The 26,623-nt window shown below is 42.8% G+C and overlaps 2 protein-coding genes across 3 annotated transcripts; one reads left to right on the top strand and one right to left on the bottom strand.

Annotated features, from left to right (window-relative positions):
* The first annotated feature begins 1,623 nt into the window (after positions 1-1,623).
* On the top strand, positions 1,624-12,360 carry KCNG1 (potassium voltage-gated channel modifier subfamily G member 1). Of its 2 annotated transcripts, none has more exons than XM_065849875.2 (5): positions 1,624-1,734; positions 1,979-2,156; positions 5,948-6,030; positions 7,256-8,060; positions 8,561-12,360. In XM_065849875.2, exons 4-5 carry the CDS (start codon positions 7,302-7,304, stop codon positions 9,329-9,331), a joined length of 1,530 nt encoding a protein of 509 aa, XP_065705947.2. In that variant the 5' UTR covers positions 1,624-1,734; positions 1,979-2,156; positions 5,948-6,030; positions 7,256-7,301; the 3' UTR covers positions 9,332-12,360. The 2 variants fall into 2 exon arrangements, with proteins under 2 accessions (XP_065705947.2, XP_065705946.2); XM_065849874.2 differs by having other exon boundaries at positions 5,948-6,062.
* Positions 12,361-22,366: 10,006 nt separating this feature from the next.
* MOCS3 (molybdenum cofactor synthesis 3) lies at positions 22,367-26,569 on the bottom strand. The gene has a single exon (XM_065850241.2). It carries the CDS (start codon positions 26,550-26,552, stop codon positions 25,149-25,151), a length of 1,404 nt encoding a protein of 467 aa, XP_065706313.2. The 5' UTR covers positions 26,553-26,569; the 3' UTR covers positions 22,367-25,148.
* Between the last annotated feature and the right edge of the window lie 54 nt (positions 26,570-26,623).

The following is a 26,623-nucleotide window of genomic DNA, read 5'->3' as shown; positions in this document are numbered from 1 at the left end:
CATTCCATCACCCAAGTTATACAGAATACACTGACCAAAGCTGTCCTTAGATAATTCCCTGGGAGACCTTACTTGATGTGTCCTTCCTCTTTGACAGCAATTATCAACAAAGGCTTTTAAATACAGGCTTTCATTAACAAGATTATTACAGACTATTACACAAAAGTCAAAACTCTTTATAAAAGGCACTGCGGTCAGTAAAACCAGTTACCTCCCTTCTGCAGATAAACACTGAGAGCTGTGCTAAGAAACCTTCACAAAGTCAAATAAAAATCATAAGCAATATCAGGGGAAAAGAAACGCAAGTTGCCCACAGTCACAGTCACTGCCAGCCCTCTGCACAACTGCTGTTTAACAACTATGGTTGAAGAATATAAGCATGACTATTCCTGTGTGCCCACACAATTCTGAACCACAGTCCAATTTAGGAAAAAAAAAAAAAAGAAGAGGTATTTTGCTAAAATTACCATAGTATAGGTTTTTCATTTGTATTGCCATAGCAACAAAGGACCTCATTTGAAATGAGCCCCCCACACACACTGCTCTGGCTGGAGTGCACAATGTTCATAAGAAGAGACAGTCCCTGTCCCACTGCGCTGAGAGGTGACTGTCCCCATCCTGCATCGAGGTGCAGGAGCTCATCTGCAGGAAATTCCCTCTCAGACCAGTGACTAAGCAGGTGAGAAAAGTCAGAGGGCAAAAGCACCATTATCTCCCTACCCACTGGGGGACAACAGCACACGGGATGGGAGCAGATTAAAAGTCTGTGACAGAGTTTAAGGTACTGGTTTCTCCTTAACCTTGGCACCAAGATTTAACTCACTGCTTTAAAACGGAGATTAAATCCACACAGAGTACCTTCCACCGAGCTGTGAAACAAATTTCATTTAAAAGCAGAGATACAAAATTATCTCCAAATCTCTGACAATCAGTAATACCAGTGTGCTGTCTATGCAAGGGCACTACAGGAATAAAGCACAGTTTTAGCTGTCCAGTTTTTAGTTGCTGAGGACTGAAGGCGAGAGAGATGTTGCGATTTATGCTTTAATGGACACTTCTAAAGCCACTTCTCTCACAATAAATAAACGAATAGATAAAATTACCATGGAACGGGCAAAGCAGCAGAAGTTTTATTGGCGACGACAGCAGCCCGCGATGCCACCTGTGGGCAGCCCGCCGCTTCCAGTCCCTCCCGGAGCTGCGCTTGGGGCTGCCGGCGGGGCAGGGGCGGCGGATTTCTCCTCCCTGACCCCCAGCACCGCGGGCGCGCAGCGGGCTGCGGCTCGTCAGGGCGGGCACAACATGGCCCGGCCCGCCGCCCTCCCGGTGCCAACCCGCTCTTCCCCCTCGGGAGAAGCGTTTATCGCGGAGGGGAGCGCCAGGAGCTCCTCCCCCGCCGGCAGCCCAGCCCGGGCCCGCGGGCGAGCTGCGATTTCGCGCGGAGCGCTCGGCGCAGCCCGCTGCCCACCCTCCGCTGCCGGCCGCGCACACGCACAGCGCGGGCCGCGGGCTTCCCGCGGGGTGTGGAGCGGCCCCCGCCTCCTCGCCGCCGGCCGCCCCATGCGGAGAGCCGGGGCCCCGCCGCCCGCGGCCGCCCGCCCCGCACATGCGGCCGCCCCCGCCCCGCGCAGCGCCGGCGCAGCGCGCTGAGCACGGCCCGGCGCCGCCGCCGACCCCGCGGCACGGGGCTCCCGGCTGCCGCGCTCGCTGCCCGGCGCCGCGGGCAACTTGCAGGCAAGTTTCCCGGGAACTTTTCTTCCAGGAGCGGCTCGGGGCGGCGGGTGCCCGGGGAAGGCGGCAGCGGCGGGGGAGCCGCGGGCATCGCCCCGTCCCGGGGGCAGAGCCCGGCCGGGGCCGCCCGGGGGAGTTCCCCTGGGATGTCGCTCACACCCCCGGAGAGATGCGCATGGCGGGGAGGGGGCAGCGGGTCGTGCGAGTCCGTGCACGGGTTGTAGCAACAGGTTTTCTCCCGCAGCAGGCATGGAAGAGAGGGACTGTTCCCCCGTGCCGTCATCTGTTCGCGGCCCCGGGCTGCCCGTGCTGCCGGCGGCGGGAGGCGCTCGGCGGGCGGAGCGGACGGCGCGGCTCGGTCCCGGCGCTCGGCTGTCCTGTCGCGGAGGTGGCTCACGGCGGGCGAGGCTGATCCAGCGGGCTCGGTTTGTGATGCTCGGTCATCCCCTTCCCGGCTTTCCCTCTCCCCGAGTCCGGTGTCTGCCCAGGGCAGCTCGGAGGCTTGTGTTTCACATTTACTCTTTGCCTAATCTGAAGGTCCTTTATAGCTTTAATTTAAAAAATAATTAGGATATGGCTTTTATATCGATCTATTTACTGACTTCTGTTTGCTGGCAACTAATAAATCGAGTTAACTATTATTGATAGGTAATGTATTTCTGGCAGATTTTTTTTTCATTGAAAAAGACTTGGCGGGGGGGATGAGGCCACAAGTAAAATAACTCTTCGTGACTATGTATTTTTTTCATTTCAGTGGTAAAATATGCATCAATATAAATAAATGACATAAATGACCAATCCTTTACTTTTTAAAAAGATGTTTAAGAGATCGTTTTGAATGTGACTTATTAAAATTTGTTGACAGAAATATATTTCATAGCAGAATAATAACCATAGTTATTAGTTCTAATGTATTTCAGAACATTCTCCTGGGGATTTAAGTTATCTGCAAAGTTGTTTCACTGCTGATTATTATCAGCAGAATAAGGCTCAGCTTTATAAAACCAAACACTGAGTAACATATTTATCATAATTCAGTTTGTAGGTTGTCATAAGATGCCAGAAAGCATAACACTGTTTAGATCAACGAGAGCAGTATACGGACATGAGCATATATTTTCTGTTTATATGTTTTTCAGGATAGTTTTGTTTCGTATTATGCATTGACCTTTATAAATTTCAGTTTGATTTGGCTGGAGGTTCACTTTGCAAGCAGAGCTGAAGTTTGAGATCGGTTCTTACTATGTAAAGAGGTGCATGAGTATAGCTTCAAGTAATTCAGGGGGTACCCTGGCAGTGTTGATACAGCACAGAAATCATGTGTCAGAAGAGAGCTGAATTTGACACTGCTTGAAAATACTGCTTATTTTAGCTAAGGAAAGAAGAAAGGAGGAAGGATCACTAAATTCTAAAGCAGTTTCTTTTGGAATTCTTTCCAAAAAATCACTGTATTCCTATTCAACCTGCACTGAAACCTGAAACTTTTTTTTTTTTAACTTAATTTACAAATGGTAAAAAGCAACAGAGAGAAGTTCCAGACACTGGAATTGATAGAAGAGTCTAGGGGGGGAGTTACGCATCTTCCTTGCATGCTTGTTATCATCCAGGCGCAACTTTGAATTGTCTGCATCACAGAGCAGTAGCAGGACTCCTTGCAGGAGCTCTGATTACATCAGAGATGCACTGCAGAATTCAAAACACTGCAGAGGACATTGGAGGGGGGGAAGTGATACTTGCAGTGGAATTTTAGCATGTTACTCATGATTTCTATTTCTTTCCCTCAGAAGGGCATCTTTAGTAATTCTTTCCCCATTGTCTAGCAGTCTGGCACCCTTCCTGAATTTCAGCTGAACGTAAGGGCAGTACAGGTTTCTAATTCCATTTCTTCACCAGACATAATGGATAAGAATATACTCTTCTGCAAGACAGATTTTTGAAAAGATGTTTTATCTTGCTTCATGTGCCTCTCACACCATTTAGAGTCACCAAGAACCCTTGGTATAGGCCACTTATTCTGTATTACCATCGTTTCTAGAAGCCAGAACAATGATCAGGATTGTATAATGTAGTAAGAGACAGTTCTTACCCCATAAGCTTACAAACAAAATGGGAGACAGTGCTCAGAGAGAAGTGATTTGCCCAAGATGAAAGTAAATTATCAGCAGGGGAGCTGGAAAGATGAAGTGGGCTTCACTAACTCCCAAGTATTCAAAAGGCAGAATACCATCTCAGATGAGAAGGGATTTTACCATTTGCCTTACTTAACCAGAGCAGTTTTATTTGAGGATTTTACTGTTCCAGCATATCCTCAAAGTTCAACTTGTTTAATTGTTTGGAAAATTGTTGCTATAGGCTAATGTGTTTGTCTGACCTCATATTCCAGTGTGTTGTCTTCCATCCTTAACACATTTCTTACAGCAGTCTCCCAACTTCATCAGTCTGCAATGCATGCATAAAACAGTTTGCTTGGTTTTTAAGCTCAACATCAAAAAAACCTTTCCATTAACTGGATCTCTACTACCTTAAAGCAGTACTGACCATCATTCTGTAGAAGCACCTTCCAAAGGAAAACAAGAAAGATGCAGAGAAATGCATGGGGTTATTTTTCTCCTTCTTCCATCCCTTCAAGTCAGGCCATCTTTTCTATTGTCCTTTATTTCCTCCTATTCTTCCTCCTTAGATATGATGCCATGTGTATCTGAGGCAAAGAACATATAAATAACGCACGTACGGCATCAAATACTATAGCTGCCGACGTGGGATCCGTGGGCTTGCCAGTTCTGGTTATGGAAAAAGAAGGAGCCACCTTTTGTAACTGCAGTCATCCAGTGTGTTACACATTTGACAATTTATTGTCTTGCACAGGTCGAGAAGCTGGAAGTGAAAATAATGCTTCTTTCTTTGCTCTGTAGTTTCACAGTTGATGCCTCAGGGTTACAGTGTGTGTCTGACATGCACAGAACATTTGCGTTTCCCTCTCCCCATTTCTTCCCATTGTGTCAACAATGGATGCGGTGGGAGATCAAACCAGTGACAGAGATGAGCTGCCTCCTCATTTTTCCTGGCTGAGATTCAGAGGATAAGTTGTTGCTAACCAACATCATCTGGTATTACAGAAGGGAAGACGGTTAACAGCTCCGTTGTATCCATAGTCTTACACCAGTCATAATCTTTATTCTCTTCGGGCCAGCCCTGCTTTGACACAGTTGAGGCAGAGGGGAAAACACTTGTTTCTAAATAAAACAATGGTTGCTCTAAGAAAAGGAACTGTAGCCCTGTTTTCTCACATCAAACCTGCAGCTTGAACTCCCAGCAGCGTTACTTCTGTGGATGGTATCTTGGGAACACTTTAACAGAAAACCAGCTCTGAGGTCATTAAGGTACTGGCTAGAATTTCCTAGAATGTGACTTTTTCATTCAATTATGTTTTGTGTTAATGTTCTTTCCAAAAAAAACAACAAAAAAAACCCCTTTAATGTTAGCAGGCCTTCGCTTAGTCTTTCTTGAGGCAAGAGACAAACCAAAATCAATTGGAAGTTTATTTGAGCGCAGGCCTGTGGAATTTTGTCATTGTTTGTGTCCATTGTTACTTCCAGAGGAGTTTCAGAATTGTCCATCCCCTGCCATGGGGATTTCCAGAGTCGTAGCTCTGAAGGAAAGACAGAGCAACTCAGCAGTACAAGCAAGTGTGTAGTGATAAGGCACCGAAAGCTAAACACAGTTAAGATTTTGGCGTGGAGAACAGGTTACTTGCCAAATAGCTGTTCTCAAGTCACTAACAATAGCAATAGAGATCCCACTTGTGACAGAAGGAAGATGACAAGGCTTACCTCAGGCCACAAAATAGTACCACAGCTCTTGGAAGATCTGAATCATGGCTTGTCCATTCTTGTATATTGCTGTAGGGCTTTCTTTATCCACATGCCCTGAAGGTAAGTAAATGACTGGTTTCCTTTTGTAGTAAAGAGGATTGCAGGTGAAGAATCAGGAAATACCACTTTATGCAAAGTTCACCGAGGCCACACATTTGTAAGAACTGCTCTGGTCAGAGTAATCCCCCTGGGAAGGCTGGAGCAGGACCAAGTTAGGATTTTACTGAAAACAGCATTTAGAGTCCCCTTGCAGCAAAGAAAGCCCATTGCTCTTAATCTGAAGTGCAGCTGTGTATTTTAAGTATTTTGCTGTTGTGTATTCATGGGTTTTTCTTCCATGATAGGTATGCAACACTATTGATGTGGTTTATAAACCCCAGCTTCTGCAAACAACAGTTCTGTGTTTAAGGAAGTCACCCTAGCAGGGGTACGTATCCCCAGAGTGCGAATAAAGGGGAGGTAAGTACAGCCAGGGAAAGAACAAAACTATGTGCTGCTACCAAAGTCCATCAAGTGTAATATTTATTACTTTCCTGTGACCTCAAGTTAGAAAGCCAGAATACTTGTGCATAACTTAGATCTATTTATTGTACAGTCTACTTAATAAATAAATATTCTTATTGAATGAAACTCAGGAACTCCACACATTAAGCTGTAGCTGACTGTACAGATGAAACATCTAGAAGCAGTGCTGTACAACTCTCCTCTGTATGAGCGGACTTTCAGTCCAACTTCTAAAATGCAGTGAGATAGAGAGGCAAAAAGTGTAGCATTTCTAGTCCCTGCTTTTTATAGCCATTTAATTTTCAAAGTCGTTGTAAGAATGCTTTGGTTTCCTATAACCAGAGGTGCCGGCAGTCACCCTGTCTCTCGGCTGCTCTTCAGTCCACTGTAAGGATGAAGACCTATTACTGTATGTATAGTGTCAGTTATAACTGAAATAATATTCCAGTGTTCATGTAGAAATCATGTATTTCTTTGCAACCTTTTGTAAATGAGGCCATAAAAAGCGAGTTGCCGTGTCATTAGATGTATATAAACTCATACAAACTTTTTATGTGATCATCAATATAAGTGGGGCTTTTTTCCCCAAATTGTTTCCATAGGGCCTTTTAGAAATTAGTCTTATACTTTTTTTTAAAAGTGTGTATTTACTGAATTACAACATAATTGACTTCTGATTCTTTCTATATACTTTATGGGTATTAAAATACTCAAGATTTTTATGTGTAATAGTTAAATAAAAATATGCTATTTCCTTTTCTACAAAACACACTTGAATTCTGGGTTCTTATGTGATACTGTCATAATTTTTATAATTCCATTCTGAACCAGGAATATCCTGCAGGAATTATTCCCAGTTTCCCTCTGTACTCACTGGGAACTAAGGCCTCTGCATCTGAGAGAGGAGAAGCCCCTCAGTGTGACAAATACGCCAAGCAGAGCTCCTGAACAAGGGACAGAGTCAGTTCTACCCCACTGGACAAACCCATTCTCACCAGAAAGGTCTTCTGACCACACTCAGCCACTGCTGTTTTCTTCCAATTGTTTTTATCAGCCATAAATGTTTTTGAGCCCCAGTCACTACATTTGTTCCAAACTTGGAAATAATCTCTCATTCACTCACCCTGTATATCTGGTTTTTGTTCCAGAAGGCACTTGCAGAAGTAGCAAAGTGATGTGAAGTTATCTTCCAAGATGACTCTTCTACCTGGAGAAAATTCCGACTATGACTATAGTGCCCTGAGCTGTGCTTCGGATACTTCCTTCAACCACACGTTCTTTCCAGAAACAGAAACCCTTAAGGGAGTCTTCTACCAAAGAGCCAAGCTAATTCACCCTCAAGAGGATCTCCTGAAAGGCTTTCACCCTGATGATCGGAAGCATCATATTATTATAAACGTAGGGGGCATTAAGTATTTGCTCCCGTGGACCACGCTTGATGAATTCCCATTGACACGTTTGGGACAACTCAAATTCTGTAACAATTTTGACGACATTCTAAACATCTGTGACGATTACGATGTGACATGTAATGAATTCTTTTTCGACCGCAATCCAGGAGCATTCAGGACAATCCTGACCTTTTTGCGGGTCGGGAAACTTCGGCTCTTGCGTGAGATGTGCGCGCTGTCTTTCCAAGAGGAGCTGCTCTACTGGGGAATTGAGGAAGACAACTTGGACTGGTGTTGTAAAAGGAGATATCTGCAAAAAATGGAGGAGTTTACAGAAATAAATGAACGGGAGGATGACCTCATAGAAAATGAAACAACAGGTGAAACAGTGGAGGAGACAAAAATCGGTTTGTGCATGAAAAAATTGCAAGACATGGTGGAAAGGCCCCAGTCTGGCCTCCCTGGAAAGGTGTTTGCGTGTTTGTCTGTTTTATTTGTAACCATTACAGCAGTGAACTTATCCATCAGCACCATGCCTGACCTGAGGGAGGAGGAGGAAAAGGTAAGTTAGCTTTTCAGGATGGAAAATGGTATGTGCTGGGAAGAGCAAAACGAGTACAAGGTCTGCTGGTATTGATTTCAATGAGGATTTTGCAGCTATCTTTAGAGGGGGAAAAATAACAAAGAATATTTCGAATCTTACATTACTGTGCTCTGTTACTTGTAAGAGAACTAACTGTATTGAGTTTTATCTCCGAAGAAAATCTTGTTAGTGTGCATTCTTCTGTACAATTGTATATTACCTTGTTAAACTTTGTATTTGCTATTTAGAAAGCCTGAAATTAGTAAGCAATATATTCTGTGGAATAAGTAGTTCTTTTCGAAGTTTTGCATGCAACGTGTTCCAATTTGCCAATGTGTTTCCCCTTGGCAACAGCTTCAATTCCTTTAATATTTTGAGTTTTACAAAAAAACCAACACAGAAACCTCTCTTCCTGTCACCGTACCAACTAAAATAGTTATTATCCAGTGCCGATTACAAACTCCTCCTCTTTCCTGCAGGGCGAGTGTTCCCAGATGTGCTACAATATTTTCATTGTGGAGTCTGTCTGTGTGGCATGGTTTTCCCTGGAGTTCCTGCTAAGATTCATCCAGGCAAAGAGCAAGTTTGCATTTTTGCGCAGACCGTTAACCCTGATAGACATAATAGCCATTCTGCCCTACTACATCACTTTGCTAGTAGACACCACTTCAGTGGGCTATAAAAAGCCCAGCTCCGGGAGCATCTACCTGGACAAAGTAGGTCTGGTCCTCCGTATTCTCCGTGCCTTGAGGATTCTGTACGTGATGCGGCTGGCCCGGCACTCGCTGGGGCTGCAGACGCTGGGGCTGACGGCACGCAGGTGCACCCGCGAGTTCGGGCTCCTGCTGCTCTTCCTCTGTGTGGCCATCGCGCTGTTCGCACCGCTGCTGTACGTCATTGAGAACGAGATGGCAGACTCGCAGGAGTTCACCAGCATCCCCGCGTGCTACTGGTGGGCTGTCATCACCATGACCACGGTCGGCTACGGAGATATGGTGCCCAGAAGCATTCCTGGCCAAGTGGTAGCATTGAGCAGCATACTGAGCGGCATCCTCCTCATGGCGTTTCCAGTCACCTCCATCTTCCACACGTTCTCACGCTCCTACGTTGAGCTAAAGCAAGAACAGGAAAGAATAATGTACAGGAGAGCACAGTTCTTATTAAAAACAAAGTCTCAGATAAGCAATGCGTCACAAGGGAGTGATATTTTATTCCCCAGTATCTCTTCTGAGACTAGGGACAATGAATGAAATTTAAGTTACTATTTTTCCTGATGTCAAGTAATGTTTTGCTGTATCAGATTCCACCTTTTAATTTGCTTTGGAAGCATTTTACCAAGGTAACCCTCGTATTAAAGTGAAGAAAAGGAGCTATTAGCCAGGAACCGGTGTGGTTTAAGGAGTCTGTTACGATGCTTCTCCTTCCCTTCCCAGTATAATGTATAGGATGGATCTTTCACTGAGATCATACAGTGGGATCTTAGGAATTAAAAGTTCTCTAACAAAAAGGAAAAAAAGAGCAACATATAATTGTGTACTTGGCAGGCTGGTTTGCCATTTGTAATACACATTTTTCCAACCAAATCACAATGTATATAATCATTAAACAGGCTGCCGTTTTTCTCGTTCTTCCTGCATATGAATAATGTAAATACAACAAAATTAATGGCTAAATTCTCTCCCAGTAAAATGCCTTCGAGCGTAATGGAAATAACCACAGATGCTTGTCCCATTGTGCTCTTAAAATAACATTAAGTAAGATTTGTCATTCACAACAGCAACTGTGTATTTCTTGGTAAATCAGCCTTAAACATACCAGAAAAGAAGAACTGAGCTGTTCGTGTGATAACCTTGCTAAAGATGTAAATACCCATAGCTCACCAATTTCAAAATTTAATTCAAGTTACAGCGTTGATCCCATGTCACTGAATGCGGTATTCCCAGGGACTAAGTCGTTAAGTTTTATAGCGTTTAATATTCTTATCGAGAGGTGACTAGCTGCAAATCAAACGAAATATGCACGATGAGATGCCAGTTGTTCCCTGCCATCTGTTTCCATGTTTTTACTTTACCCCAGATATGAAGCAGAATTAAAGAGGCCTGTTTCCAGGGGACACCCTACCATTACTTGGCAAATTGACTACAGCAACCCATTCACATTCAGCATTTGGTTCTTTAAAAGGAGCAGAAAATATACGGTCGTGGGAAGTTGCCAATGATGAAAAAAAGAAAATATCATTTGAGTCATGGCGGGGGGGGAGTACTGGCAGATTTATACTTTGCTGTCCTCAAGCATGAGGAACTTATGACTTAATTAACTATACCTTTGCCATCATTACAGACATCATAGCAAGGGAGAAAATTTTAAACAGCATATGAGAAAGCAGTTAAGGTCCCAGAACACAACCGTGTAGTCCTTATCTGCACGTGTGTCGTGGTCTGGGTTCTCCTGCTGAAGTCAGTGGGAGCACGTGGGTCAATGAGACACTGGGGTCTGGCACAAGTTTCTATGGAGATTAATGACAGACCTGTTTATTTTAGAGGGAATGAGACTGGCTTGCATAACAGCTCAGCAATAAAACTGAAGACTTTAAGGAAAAAGAAAAAGTTAAATAAACTCATTTGATTTCATGTGTGCTTAGGAGTAAAGAAAAGCTGATCTTAAGAGTTTCACTTTTTTCCCCCTCTTTTTTAAATAAATTCACATATTAACAGTTCAGAGCCAGGGAAATTTAGAAGTTCCCGTTGCATTCACCAATGCTCCTCTATCCTGATTTTCAAAACTACTACTGCTCATCAGCATTTCTGGAGCAGGTTGCTAGAAATGCCACAATGCACAATGTGCATTTTGGGATTTAAATTAAGGCCAAGGACACAAACACTGTCCTTTCAAAACAGGTAGAATTGTTCCTCAGCCAATGCTGTTCGGCCAAACCCATGTCACGCTGGTTTTCTTTTCACATGCCTATAGAACACAATTTGAAGGCATTCTGATACGCTTGTTCTTGAAGCATAATTCCAAAACTTTTTAAAATGCACTTCACAAATAATTAGGGCTCCAGCATTCTTCAGCCTGCTATAGGTAAACGTATCTATGGAGCATTACTGCAGAGTGCTAAACTAGCCAGTCTAAACTCTTGGCAATTAATTATGTGCCAGAGCTACAAATGTAACCAGCTTTTCACTCTTGTTCTTCAGCTTTAATTAGAGGACAAAAACCAGGAACATCGTGACAAAAAAGGGGACACATATTCCATCCAAAATACTCTTGATTTCAAAACTGTTTGATCATCTGTAACATTGGCTCCGACACAAGTGCTATACATCCTTCTACCTTTGTGTCAGCATTCATTATGAAAAGAACTGGTAATTAGATTAGTCCTGTGAGCAACAGTTGCTTATCTAAGAATGTGTTTGACAGGCTGAGCCATAAATAAGAAGCTGTAAGTGAATATAAAGAGAAATCAAGACTTACCAAATAAAACCTAAGCTTATTTCCATGTTACGTTAGCTAATAAATGTTGGGCATCCATCCATTTTCTCAATGCCTTTATGTTATAATTGTGGCTTGATTCTGAAGTCCTTGTCCAGAAAAAAATAACAAACCAAACCAAACCTGGTTGAGCAAACCTGTGAAAGCATCTTGCCTGTTGCAAGTTCTGCATAAGCCAGGGACACATAAGCCATCCAGGATGTACCCCTATGTAATTTAGTACTTGGCAACACATGACTTGTAAACATATCAACATGTTTTACTATGAATCGCTGTAACAAACTTGCTTGTGTTTTACAGGGGGTAATACATACTGTAGTCCTTATGCTAAATAAATCCAGCTATATGTCTTAAGAGCACAACATTAGTATGAAACCCACATGCTGTGTTCCAGCTTTTACTGTGAAGGCTGGAGGCTTAAGATCATTATGCCTCTTTACAGTATATTATCTAAATTTTAGTCAAATTCATTAAAATGATGGATTGATTCAAAAGCTGACTGTTTCCAGTGACACAGCTGACAGCTACCAAGTCAGCTATCGCTCCTTTTTTGCATTTTAACAGCATGTGCAGTCAACAAGAAAGTTCCAATAAAAACACCTTTGCTTTTATGAAGCCAAAAGAATTGTTTGAATTGCCACGGCTGGAGTGGTGCATGTCTCCAATAGAGATGGGGTTGCATTGCTATTTATATATCCTCTGTATACCGCAGTAAAATGTACAGTATGAATCCAAACAGCAGTAGCTGTATTAATTTTAATTAATAAAGTGTTAGGCTCTCCTTTCATTTTCATGTGCTTCTTATGGTATAGAAAGACTATCACACGTGCTGTAGGCATGTTTGACAGCCCGGGGTCGGTATAGGGAGAATTTGGGCTATGAGCACTGCGAGCTGAAGCAGCCTGGCTATGGTAGAGAGCATTTCCTAGGAAAGAAAATGATCTCAGTACGGAAAAGCCTGGGTAGCAATTCAGCAGCTTGTACAGGGAAACCTCTTCCTTGCCTGTTGTCCCAAGAACCATAATCACAGTGAACTCAGACATAACTTTAAAATATTTGAACCATTTAACCAAAGACTCTAACAGATTCAAAAAAGAACAGGAAGGAGCTGTGGAGATTGAGAAAGAGAGAAGTCCCTCGATACAACCAGAATTCCCAGGTAAGGTGGTGTATTAAATAACTTTCTCCAAAATCTTTCCCTGGTCCATCTTCCTTCCTCAACACCAATAATCAAAGCAACAAACTTCACTTGGTGAGTGCAACACTGGTAAATGAAGACAGAGCCATAAGGATTCTCTAACTGCACATCAAAGAACATCATTTGCAAGGTGAGTCGGGATAATTTGTATTACACTAACATTCATTCCAGTTCAAGGTCTCAGGGAAATTTCTTTTTAAAGAATATATCGGAATTGTCTCCATTTGTCCCTTTATATTTTTTCCCACTGTAATTCAATACTCCAGATTTCCACAGTCAGGGGCTTTAGTAGTGTTGAATAATCAGAGTCTTTAGCAATGTCCAATTAAACAATTAAAAAAACATCATGCAGAACTGAATCATGGATTTACACACCATCAGGTGCATGTCTGGGAAGGAAAAGTGGCTTGCTCTATACATTCCCGACTCGTGTGGGTAGAGTCTAACTGGGCATCCAGGATGATGCAAAAGCAATAATTTTTGCTGTAGAAGGTTCTCGTTCCTACTGCTATAGCTCTCCTCTGTAACTAAAAGCAGAGTTTCAGAGGAATCTCTGTGAGCAAAAGCTTTCCATTCTAACAGTCCTTAAGGCTACAGGGTGAGACTCAGAGTAAAAATTCATTTTAGGCAGTTAGTGAAGGAGCAGCCTTGTCAAAAGCTCCGGATCACCACTGGCAGATCCTCTGGGTTTTATTTTTTAACAGAGGGAACCTAGAACAATCTAGATCCGCAATTCAGGTGTCACATTAAATGGCCAGTGTTAGGATAGATTAATCGGAATCTTACATTTCAATTGCACAGCACCACCAATATCTACCAGCACAAACTCTGCAGTATTTGTCCTTTCCACATCCCATTCACTGTATGTGGGGACCAAGGAACATGAAACAGCGTAAAGAATCTGGATTCACAAAGCTCAGCTTCTTCATGGTCAGGGTCAGTTCAAAACAACAAGACAACGCAAATATATCAGTTCTTGGCAGTTCATGCCTGATTGTAAAATAGTTCTGTTCCATACAATTACCGGTTTTTTTTCACTTAGATAAGAAAAAAGACCAGTAAGTTAAAAGAAGAGGAAAAGAACTTCTCATCACCAAGCTACAAAATTTCACATCGCTTTCTTGGTTTGCAACAGGCTGAAAACTGGACTGGATAATGCTAAACCTACCCAGATTTAATTGACTGCATTTAATCAGAAATTCAACAAAAAAGTGACAAATGTGACTTTGAAGACTGTGACATCAATCCCTGCTCACACATGAGTCAGTGACATTAACCCCTGTCCTGACCAGTTGCCTCTGGCCCCAGTGTCAGAGTTTCACCATTTTCACATTCATTACTCACCATTTTCATCTCTATCAGTAGTTGCTACAATAGTATATGGGCCATTTTTTCTGTGTTAGTAGTTCTGTTGGCTTCTTATGCAAGATTTGACAGGCATAAAATAGAGTTCATGACAGCGGATGAACGTCACCCCTGTCAACAAAAATACCCTTCAAAAGCTCTATTGTAAAAACCAAAAACGCTTGACACTAGATTGACCCACTCACTCATTTAGGATCTCTGTGGCACCTTACCAATCCCATTTCAGCATTACTAATGCTCTCAGTGTTCCTAACATAGACATGATGGTACAAAAAACAGGAAAGTGAAGACCAGTTCAGATCCAAAACTTGTATTTCACTGGATCGGTTCAACACTGAGTACGTTCTGTCTTGTCTTGTACCATTAGAGTGCAAGTCCTTGGGACAGGATTTCTTCTTTGGTAGCTGTCAGTCGCTATGTAAAATCATACACCACAAATAAAGATACATTTCTACACCGCAAATAAAGAGAATTTTGCCTGTGCTGCCAAACTGAACATGTTCAGAGTTTGACCTATTAAGTAACAATAAAACTAGACCTTTCTCCCTTTTTGCTCATTGTGGTGGTGGTTGGTTTTGGTTTGGGTCTTGGTCATGTTCCAGCATTTCATATCTTCTGCAACACTTCCTAGAAGTCGCTATAGGTATTAAAAATGCTATTAACCCTGTGAAAAGCATGGTGGAGAAACTGCAGGATCATAATATCAGGGGACATTTCTGCCCTGTCCAGCAGGTTTTTAGTTCCTCTTTGCCTGTGGGAACTAATCCAGAAGCAAATGTCACTTGAACAGAAATAAAGTTCTCCCATAACTGGAAACGCAGCAGGCCAATTAGGGTAATTAAAGCACATTTGCTACACTTTATAAATATTAATTTGTTATCCCTGTAGCCCTTGTGGCATGAGTTGAACTCCCTTGTGCCACACCAGTGTCAGCCAGGGCACAAAAACACATGTAATGCTGTCAAGCTGTGGTTTCAGTTTCCCCTTCACCAGGTACCCTTTTTAATGACTGCAGTTCTTCAAAAATGTATATGGGCTAGGATAAGTTTCTATAGTTAATTACATATAGAAATAAAGATTTGGTACAGAATTGCTAAATGGCAAATTGAAGTAATACTGTTCATTTTTACCCGTGAGGTACCTCCTGCCACAAGGCAGCTAAGTGATATCCGTAACTTTTATAGTGATAGATCCCAGATCAACCAAAAAACGACAACTCGGTTTCACTTATAAATAGAAGCACATTTTGGGAATTCAAAGCAATACTATCCTCAGGCAAATCAGATCCAACACTGTGGAATTGCAGGTGTCTTCAATTTCGAAAAGGAATGTTTCTCAGAACAACCTAAGTGAGGCAAGTTAGACTGCACAGCATCACACCACACAGGGAGTGGGTGAAATTAACTTTTTAGTTGGGTGAAGGCAGCACAAATTCAACATGGCAATCACGGGATGGAAATGAATGTGATTTGATGGGAACAGGAAAGCAGCACCAGCAACAACAGCATAAGGTAAGGCTGGCGTCCTCATCCCACCACACGGGCTTCTATAGGCCCTGAAACTGCACTAGTAAAACATTTCTCTTGGTGGGACTTGTGTAAACCTGTACATGCATTTTTCCACTAACTCCTTGCTCTGACAGCAGTAACCGACCCATGGCTGAAGTACTTCTAGCACTTGCATGAGACCGTGATGCATATTGAAGTTTTTGTAGACTACTGATATGCAAAACCCAAGGGAAAGTTTTCCCTGTAAATCAAAATTTGCCATGATGTGCTGTATTTGAACATTATTGCATTTCTAACTATGAAAGTCCTAGCACTCAAAATGCATGACTAGCCACAGGGGATGCGCTGGTCAGGCTGCTAGAAGAGTCAAGAATTACTGAGAAACACTATAAATCCAAGCTGTGTGTCAGTGTTTGGGTACGATACCCGGTTTTCCTCAATGCAGAGCGGAGAACACGCCCCATTGAGGGATCTTACATTGCCATCTACGGGCCCATGTCAGCACTGCTAAGAAGTTCCGTGTGAAACGCCGCTTGGTGGGACATCTCTTACAGCATCGCGCAGCTGACAGCTCCAGCAGGACTCACAGCATCTCAGCAGACACCTCTGGTAACCTGGGATCAATCACCCTGCAAAAGACAGACCCATTGCTCTCCCTAACTACAGGGAGAACTTGAATCTAATCTTAGCCTTTACGTATTAAAAGTTAGGAAAAGGTAACCTCATACTGAGCATCTTTTCTAACACAAACTGTGGAATTGCTGTTTTTAAATTGTTGGAGGATTAATCCATATTTCTTAACCTCACAATGTATTTGTGAAAAAAAGTGAAGCCATCACTGCGTTATGCTCAAAAGAGAGAAGAACTGTCACTAAGCACTGATCTGTAGACAACCGCAAAATTTTACACAACAGATAGGCCAAGCTCAATAGCAAGGGCAATCAAGTCCTTCTGTGTTGGGAAAGCAGCTGTAAATAGCAGCAGGGACTGTTCAGAAGAACAGGCTGCGTGGCAAGTAAAGGCCAAGTCTTGTAGATCCCAAATGTCATAACTAGGGTGTGAATTTGTAGCTCAAGGTGCTGCTTCAGTACGATACAGGATCACCTAAACCTGAGCTCAGTGTCCTGCTCTCCCAGAGCCAGTCGCAAACCCTCAGAGGCACTGACTCTCCTGGTGAGATGCATCCTATGCTTTGGTGGGGTTACTTTTCTCCCTGAAAAGACTCCCTGGGGGATAAATGAACACCAACATCTGCAGAAGGAAGGGCCGGAAAAGAGCAGTTTCCACCAGGAGGGACAGCGTCAGCGCTAATTCAGAGTGATGCATGTGGAGAGCACAGAAGCAGGGGAGCTGCAAGCTCATCCCGAGAGGAGAGAGAAATGCTGCTAGTGGGAGAGCAGCCAGCTGGAGATGTTCTACAGTTAACGTGAAACAAACCTGGCTGGTAGGAAAAAGAAGACTCACATTCCTTCTCGTAAACAAACAAGATGGCACCAAGGCCCTAATCACCAAATTGCCAGCCAAAGACAAACGACCTTGTGAGGTTCAGTTTGTAAATTAAACAATAGGCAAACAGGGAATATTTGCTTTCCTGTTGTTTGGGGTTTAGGAAAACAAAAAAAAGGTCTGATTTCCAGAAGTGCACTAGAAGTCTTAAGGAAGGGGCAGTACTGTAGCTTCTTACATCTCAGATGAAACACTACCATGAGAAACTTCTGTGACAGTTCATTTAGCAGTGGGGATGCACACACGTTCAACATACCGTCCAGTAGTTGGGAATAGACCACCCTATTCTTCTGCACGTGATTTTGGCTCTGAATTTGCATCAGCAGAATTCCTTAAGACTTAAGTGGCTTTGTCACCCTTTCTGCACCCTCAGAGCTCCCTGGAGAGAGAAAAAACAGGTAAAGAAGATGAAACAGGTAGACAAAAAGAACACGTAGGCTACAACCACCACAAGTAAGAACAACTTCCCAGCGCCGTAAGTAATGACAGTACAGCTGTGTCGTCTTCCCAGCTGGACCCCGGAGGCATTACAACCACCCTGAACCACACTGAGAGCTGACAGAGAGCCCGGTGCCCAGCCGAGTGAAAGCCCGTCAATGTTGTGAGAACACGTGTTGAAGAACACGGTGCTCTCATCTGAAAGGCAGGAAACCAGAGAAACATAACAACACAAATTCAGTTTTAATAAATTGAAAAGGCACCTAGAGTGCTTTAATGAGTTCCAACTGTTATAACACCTGTTACCTCCCACTACTACAGTAATAAGATAGAAACTGAGAGCAGAGTTTCAAAAAGATCTTTGAAACGGACAATATGCATGTCCTGGAAATGATTTCTATAAATTCTACCCAACACTTATGGTTCTATCACACAGGATGTCACCTGTGCTCTGAGTGTACACCTACATATGTGTACATATAAAGATGTATGTGTATATATATATAATTGACTTTACACACATTTTTTTAAGAGTTTCAAACCCTTATATTGTGGATTTATAAATCTATTTCGCAAAATAAGAACCTCCTTTCACCATTTCAAGAGCAGGTGAATCCCCATTTGTATAAGAGACTTCATTTCCCAGTCAAATATATAAGGAGCCATTTTAAATTTGGAAATAACCTTTCTTCGCAAGCAGAGATTTGGTCTCCTAGCAACAGCATGAACACCTTGTGAACAAAATTACAGCTTATTTGCACAGAAGGGCCTCCTGTCGCGGCACGGAGAAGCCCCAAGAACATCCAGCTGCTGGTTTCTTCCTTCAGTGAGCGACGGTGAAGGGCCAGGTCAGCAACACCCCCAGCCAGCGCGCACGTCGGGGTCCCAAGGAGGAAGGACCGTGGCTGAATCCAGGCACATCGTGGTACAGCCAGGATTCTCCTACCTAACCCTAATCTGGCTACAGCCGGAGCCTGATCCTAGTTTGCAATAGATACTATAATTTTCACTAGCCCCAATGCAGAATAGAAATAGCTTCTTTTCTGGCTGGAAAGCTTGTACTGCAACAGGACTAGAGAGAATTCATATCACTTTGCTTTTCTGATAAAATTCATATGACAGATATCATTTTGGATGGAAGTTATTTTTTGTTCCTAGCTACAATTTGTGTCATGAGCATGAAATATTAGAATTGCAAGTACTTCACAGTAAAAAGAACAGGTCAGAGCGGCACCATCACACAGATATACTTCAGCTGGCTTTGACAATCAGCTGAATCAATCATAGGAAAGATATCGTGAAGACAAGATTAAATTAACCCATTAAATGATAAAAGACTACAGAACGGGCAAACAGAAGCCATTTTCCTTTCGTGCTGCCAAGACCAGAGCATACCAGTTGCTTTTCTGCTGCTATATGGAAAAGATGAAGAGCATGCAGCTGTATGGCTCAAGGCTCTGACTGTATGATAAAGACCATAATGTATTTGCACTGTGAGTGACCAAGCATTTGTCCCTGCTTCCAGCATCGCACATACAATATCCCACTGCTTTGTCCAAGTCACACAATCCATGAATTTTAGTTCTTAGAGCTGTTCTAGGACAACATGCTTATTAAATAGCTTCCTTGGGACCTAGTCACTAGAATAAGCACAACACACACACAGCAGGGATCAGGGGGAAAGTGACTTGCCCAGGAGGACTCCAGCCAAAACTTAGCAGAAACTCAGGATTTCTTCTCGGTCTTTTGCCTTATTTGTGAAATTATTCTCTTTTGGACAACTTCGAGTTATTTGAGGAAAAAGCTCTGGCAAATCTTTATGTTTCCTTCCTAACCATGGGCTCTAATAATGTATTGCTTTTTTTCCTGTGCTGTATTTATCTTCCCCAGAAAGATCTGGAAGCTGCAGTGTAAGGTAAGTGTAAGCAATGGGGCTCGTATACTTAACCAACATAAACCACAGGTTAATGCCACAAACCAGTGCATGTATGTTTTCCTGTGGTTTGTATTAGTGTTTGCTAACTGTGCTCCATATTTTGCTACCCTAATACATGACAAAATTTTACGTGTCTCCTAGTCTTACTGTAGAAGGAACAGCATGACCACATCATGCCCACCAGAATTCAACGGACTGGTACGACCCCTGAGGAACTCCAGTGAGACTTCAGCCACAGTTATTGCTGCCTTTGCTCTTTTCTTCTTCTCCCAGCAACCGCTTTTAGTGACATAGCTGCTTTTTATTCAACTCTGTCATTTCAAAACTCCTCAATTATTTCTGGCTGAAGCCCTGTAATGAAACAAAGCAGCACAGTTTGTATTTATCAAGCTTCTTATACCACTACAGGATGACTGAGCTCCACCCTTCTCATCCGGCATCACTGCATTTTGTTCAAATGCACTGGAATATGTGCGGTTTTTAATTCAATCACTATCAAGATCATCTTCTGATATCGTAGCAGCCACTACGGTTTTATCGACCACCAGCGCGGTGCCTGGACCCAGCTGGCAGCTCTACCACAACAGCAGAGCACCCACTGCTCCTCCCCCTCAGGTGTGTAAATTCTGCTTCAAACACAGGGCCACTAAGTCAGACACATCTAAATCCAGTGACACCAAAAAGTTCACGCTAACACTGTAATGACTCGACCTTTTCTAAAATACACAGTGACAAGCGAGTCTTATCTCCAGTAACAGAATGACGCAGCTTCGGGGACAACTCACCTAATTAACCAGGACATGATTTAAGCCATTTCATAAGTAATATTGTGATACTCTACCCCAGGAAATACCAAATACACCATCTTTTCATTTCAATATTCTGACCAGCACCTGGATTTCAATGAAAATCACAAATATTCAAACAGATGCAGGTGCCAGACTTCACAAAACCTCTGCTTTTGATTTATACCCATGAAGCAAGAGGCCTCCAGACTCTCCACTGTGAGCAGAATGCAGCTGTTTAATTGCAGCATTAAAGGAATAAAAACTTAGTCCCACACATGAAGCTAAAGATTCAAAAACCTTTCAAACCTATTTTAATAAATCTCAAGTTAAAATATGTTTATAACTATAGAAGCTTTAAACAAATGGAGATGCTTATTTTCACTCCTTTGTTTTAGCACTTCTGTTACCCTCTTTGGAGAGCCAGAAGATACCCCTTGCTGCTCTTATCATCTGAAGTCTCTGTAAAACTCCAGCTTGCTGCTAGAAGCTTCATTCATGACATTTGCACTGAACACACGGGATTTACCTTTTAAATACAGACAACAGGCATGAAATGTCTTCACGGCACTATATGGGATGCTGCGGTTCACAACCTGGTTTCGTTACCACAGGCACGTGCCTGAGCTCTGGGCACAGACGCTTCTATGGGATTGTTTTGATACATCAGGTCTGCAAGTTCAGTTCTTGTTTTCCAAAGTCCCATTTGTTCCGTTCTATAAAACCAGAAAGCCAAAAATGAAATACCCCTGACTTTTCAGAAAAAACCTTGCCCCAACCAGGTAAGAAAATGTGCAACAGTTTTTAGTAATACCAAGACAGTACTAGCAACGACTCTGCAGTGAACCTTGGTAGATTTAAGATCTACGTTTAATTTTGTGCCAGTGTCTCCAACAGCCCTTTTCTGTACAATTATCCATCTTGGCTGCAAAATTGTTTCAAAATAGCATTTGGAAAAACCCTCAGGTTAAGCCTCTACAACAAACATTTTGAAAACTTACCCTAGAAAGATAATTTCCATTCTATTTTTAATCAGAATATTGTATGTACTGCTCAATTCCCCTGCTCCATTTTATTCTATTTCCCTGGTCTTTCTTCAACGGAACTGTACAACAACACATTTTTACAAGTGAACCTCAGTTCTTGCTGAGGCTGAATTGAATCTTAAAACCCAGAGAACGATTTGGTTTATTAACTTGCAGTGCCACCTAGCAAACGTCCTTAACATTTCCTGATGTAGCTTTACAAAGGACAGCATAGAGCTTTCACATTTTTTAAAAAAAGACAAACTTGTGCTCGCACTATTCTAAGCACCTAGTGCATAGTTTTGAACAGTTAATTTTTTATCAGAAATTATGCATACGAATAGGATATTAATAAAGATGTTCACATACCTAAAATTCTGGTATATGACCTTTGAGAACTAGTTTTAGACATAACCCTTATACATTTGTCTACAAATAGCTCCATTAATTGTTGTTTTGTTTTTAAATCATACACTTTGATAGCAGGTCAGTGCAAAATTTATTGGAGTTCTGAGATATGAGGGACTCTTGCCACCAAAATAAGGAGGATTTTAGCCTGTCAAGGCACACTAGTGCCTCGTATGTAGATACCTTTGAGACTCATCTGAAAGCCAGAGCAGCTTGATTTGCTTTGCCTTAAAATAATAACCATCTCCAGAACAGAACAAGTTCAGATACTTAACTCCGCATCTGAACCGTGAGGCTACATCGTAGACACACGTGGGAGACATTAAAATGCAGCAATTCAGAATAAACGCTGCAGTCACTTTTTATTTCCCAGATCTCTAACAGGACACTGTTCCCTGTTCAGTTCCTGTGCCAAATTCTAGTAAGCCATTTAAAAGAGAACATAACCAAACAAGCAAAAAGCAACCTCATGACATCAAAGCGAAGGACAAAGAAAAATACACCCTGCTGACTGACCTTATCCTCTCTGCTAACATATTTGAGACCAACTACACTACAGGCTCCTTGAATAAAGCAGCTTGTCTTCATTTACAATGTCAACACGTACCAATATTTAGACAGCACTTTGGCAGCAACACAAAATGATACAGTTTTATTGCTTCTCTTCGAGTGTCTAAGCAGAGTTCTGCTATTATAGTTCCTGGTGAACAGAGAAACCACTACAGGCTTTATAGAGTTCAAGAAATAAAACAAGTCAAAACAAAAGATAAGTTTCGCAGAATCACAGGATGTCAGGGTTGGAAGGGACCTGGAAAGCTCATCCAGTGCAATCCCCCCGCTGGAGCAGGAACACCCAGATAAGGTTACACAGGAAGTTTCCAACGATAACAGGTTTGGCTTAGTTATGATCCCGTGAGCCTTGATTTATCCGCCTGTCTCCGCAGAGCCCAGCACTGCATAGGACTGCATTTCCAGGGAGACTTGGGCATCACTTTAGAAAGCCAAGGGGAAAAAAATAAATTTTAAAAAAAAAATCTTCATAATGTCAAGAATGACATTTTGTCAAGCACTATGGACCCCATCTTCATCTAAGATGCAAGGCAGATATTCCTGTATTTCTGAGAATTTAATTGCTAAGTCAGGGAAGAATATTTTTTCTTCCAAAGAAACCTACATTTCGCATACTCTCTTGAAATCAGAGCTGAGCCGCTACATCTTTCCAGAGTAACTTTCTCTATATAGTATGGCCCAATCGGTTTTGCATAGAACTCTCTTTACACAAAAATAACAGATCGATTTCAGATGCTGTACTCCTTCAAGGAATTTGGACCTTAGTCCCTGTAGATTTACAAGGACTGTCCTCCTAAAAAGCCATTTTAATAGAAAGATCCTTGGATGTTTGTCTCTCATCAGCCTGACTTAATGCATTTACTGGTTTTGCCAGTTCTGATATAATTTTATGGTTTGGGTGCATTTTCACTCATCACTGTTTTTCCAGAGTTCTCCTGATCCTTGATGCGTTAATTGTCTTCTATACAGCGCAGACTCACACCCTGGTTTCCTGCTTCAAAATGTGCTACAAGAAATGGAGTTATAAATTTGATACAAAAAATGTTTCACCAAACACCACAGGCTTTAACGTCACCTCCTTTTTCTTTCACAGAATTCGCATACATCTGCTGCTAAAATGTTATAACAAGGGAAAAGACTTTACACGCGATTTCTATCCACTGGAAGTAGCAGTCAAATTTAGAATAAAAAGTCTGTCCCTTTTCCCCAAGTTCATAGGATTCTTTGAATGACTGAAAAGGAATCACTTTCTCAGGCCAGGTGGATTTATGATATACCATCCGTTGCTTAGCATTGGAAAACCGGGTATTAGAAAATTATTGCTACTGTTCCCTTTCATGCTTCAGTCTCGTCTTGACACCACAGTAAAGAAAGAAAAATGAACACATAGGTCAGGCATTTCAAACAAGTCCCTCTGGTTTCTAACTCCCAAAAGCTGAATCCCACCAGAAGCCAGATGTTCCAACTGAACCAAACCTCCATCACGCGCCTTAGAACGTCTTGACTGACAATGCTCTCATTACACATCACAAAACACTCATGCTTATTTTAAGTCATGGTTTCAACATTTTCCTCGTCTTCTAAATTGCGAGAGATACAACTCTGTATTTATAAATTCACGTAACTGTTTCTTTTACAAGAGATGAAGAGTATTATTGTTAAAACCCGTGGCATGTTATAATAAAGTAGGCGGTGTGGATGTTCTCAAATTTATTTTATTAAAATATGCCTTTTTGACTACTAATTATAATGATACTATTTTTCTTGCCCTTTTATAATGCAAAGATTAGTCATGACAAGTGGTTTTTTTTCCTCCTCAGAAAGTAAAGGAAATCCATACCTTAATTAATAAGAAGATAATTACTATGCTTAAGTGATGAGGACTCAGGCAGCTTTCTGTTGAGAAGCTATTTATTGCTCTTCCTTTTCATTCAGTTTGTCTACAAGAACTTTTCAGATGCGTGTAGCTCTTCATGCCAGTTAACAAAATAACACAGTACAACTGGGGATATGCTTATGAAATACGTCCTTGTACTTGCAGAAGGGAAGACACACATCTGGTTTTTTTTCTCACCTCCTCATCTCTCAATCTGAAATCTCCTAAGCCCTCACAAAAACATTTTGTGTTTTACAAACTTTCGGAGCTCAAACTTACGCCTTATTAACATTTAACGTCAGGTTTTCTATGTAAGTCACTATGTAAATGTAAATAAACTTTTTTGCCAGCCAAGAAATGAGGATGGATGGCTCTTGAAGTTCTTAACAGAACATCCTTGCTGCAGCTGCTGTTATTTGCAGTGAGCACTTCTCCTTCATAAATAGAGAACTAAAAGGTGTTGACCAAAACAGCCTTGTCAGCATTGTCTCGGCAATTCCTTATGACAGAGTTAATAGCGCTACCGACCAGCTAGAGATGAACAGTTAGTTATATTTTATAATCACTGCACACACCATTTCAATTTGTTGGGCAGTGAGGAACATAAGCAATAACACTTGACTGCTGTGCTTTGTCATTCTTCCAGGTTATAATTACTAATTAGGAGTCACTGTCAATCACCACATGCACAATTAAGTAGTTATCCCAAGTTTTCACTATTAAATAATAACCAAGAAACAGATTTCTTCTGATTTCCATGGATAATTTCACATTTTTTACAAAAATAATCAGACATTTAAAAAAATACATAATTATTTTGGGGAAAAAAACTACCATTAAATAAAAGACATTGTGTTTCTATCTCCTGTTTTAGCCGCATAACACAGTCAGTACACAGAGAAAAATGAAACCCTATGGAATTTACTATGAAAATTTCCATTTTTTTCACCATTTGAATTTCTAATACTGAGGAAACGTTGGGTCAATTTTACTGGCCCAAGCCATGAGCCCCCCTTTAATATCCTTAGCTAACACAGAACCAAATTCTTTGACAGGTAACTCCTGCAAAATTCTTACAGCCTTCTGAGAATCATTTCCTAATTTGCAAACAACATATACAGGAAAAGGTGTTTGGCCATTAGTTCTCTGCTTTTCTTCACAAATTCTTTTCTCTAAATATTCCAGATATTCTTCATCTTTATCTTCTAATTTACTCAAAGGAATGTGGACAGCATGTGCCAGGCGACAGATATCCACTTCTACCTGTGGACGAACATCTAACAATACATGAGAAACTTGCTCATCCAACAGTTTTTTGTATTCCTCTACAGATACTCTGTCTTTACTAGGCAGCAAATGTAAAGTCCTACACTTGTCTGTTGCAGAAGAACCACAAAATGCCTCATAATCCTGAAGGCAGGTGACAGACGGATTGTCACCACAAACGGCACAGTCTGGTTTCTTTGGTCTTAACTTGATATTGCGAAATCTCCCTTGGAGAGCATCAAACATTAACATGAACTGACTGAAGGAGGAACCCATTCCCGAGGCAATCTTCAGCACTTCCAAGGCCTGGATGCACCCCATGATGCCTGGCACAACACCCAACACTCCTCCATCCGCACAGTTTGTCACAGTCTCTGGTGGGGGTGGCTTGGGGAACAGACACCTGTAGCAGGGCCCTCCCTGGTAGTTGTAAACCACCAGCTGCCCCTCCAGCCTCAGGGCACTGCCAGACACCAGGGGCTTCCCAGCCAGAACACAGGCATCATTCACCAAGTACCTGGTGGGCACGTTGTCGGAGCAGTCGGCGACAATGTCATACTGCCGCACCAGCTCCAGGGCGGTACGAGGGCTCAGGGCCCCACAGTAGGGCACGTACTGCACCGTGGAGTTCAGCAGCCGCAGCGCTGCTGCGGCAGACACGGCTTTGGGGAGCCCCTGGCGGGCCTCCCCGTGCAGCACCTGCCGATGCAGGTTGCTCGTCTCCACCACGTCGTGATCCAGCAGGCCCAGGCGGCCGATGCCGGCCGCGGCCAGGTACTGGGCCAGGGGGCAGCCCAGCCCGCCGCAGCCCACCACGAGCACGGAGCAGCGGGCCAGGAGCAGCTGCCCCCGCACGCCCAGCTCAGGCAGCACCAGCTGCCGGCTGTACCGCAGGATGTCGGCGGGGCTCAGCGAGGCCTGGGCGGGCAGAGGGGGCAGCTCGCCTGCAAAGTCAGAGGTTCCCTCTTCTGTGGGCGCGGCGTCCCCCGCGGATCCTCCCGCCAGGAGGGCGGCCAAGCGCTCCCGCAGGCCGTGCAGCTCCCGCTCCCGCCGCCCGATCTCCGCGCCCAGCCGCGCCGCCTCCGCGCTGCCCGCCATGCCTCCGAGGACAGCACCACACGGCGCGTCACTTCCACTTCCGGTAGCCACCGCGGCGGTTCCGGTGGCAC

This window comes from Patagioenas fasciata, chromosome 16 (assembly GCF_037038585.1).
Source record: "Patagioenas fasciata isolate bPatFas1 chromosome 16, bPatFas1.hap1, whole genome shotgun sequence".
In the NCBI taxonomy this organism is placed as follows: Eukaryota; Metazoa; Chordata; class Aves; order Columbiformes; family Columbidae; genus Patagioenas; species Patagioenas fasciata.
The sequence above is the reverse complement of the archived record's forward strand: the minus strand, read 5'-3'. Positions and strand labels throughout refer to the sequence as shown.

Coding starts and splice junctions, on each gene's coding strand:
- MOCS3 (XM_065850241.2), bottom strand. CDS start 26,552: ATGGCGGGCAGCGCGGAGGCGGCGCGGCTGGGCGCGGAGATCGGGCGG.
- KCNG1 (XM_065849875.2), top strand. CDS start 7,302: ATGACTCTTCTACCTGGAGAAAATTCCGACTATGACTATAGTGCCCTG. Junction 8,061..8,560: donor TGAGGGAGGAGGAGGAAAAG/GTAAGTTAGCTT, acceptor TCTTTCCTGCAG/GGCGAGTGTTCCCAGATGTG.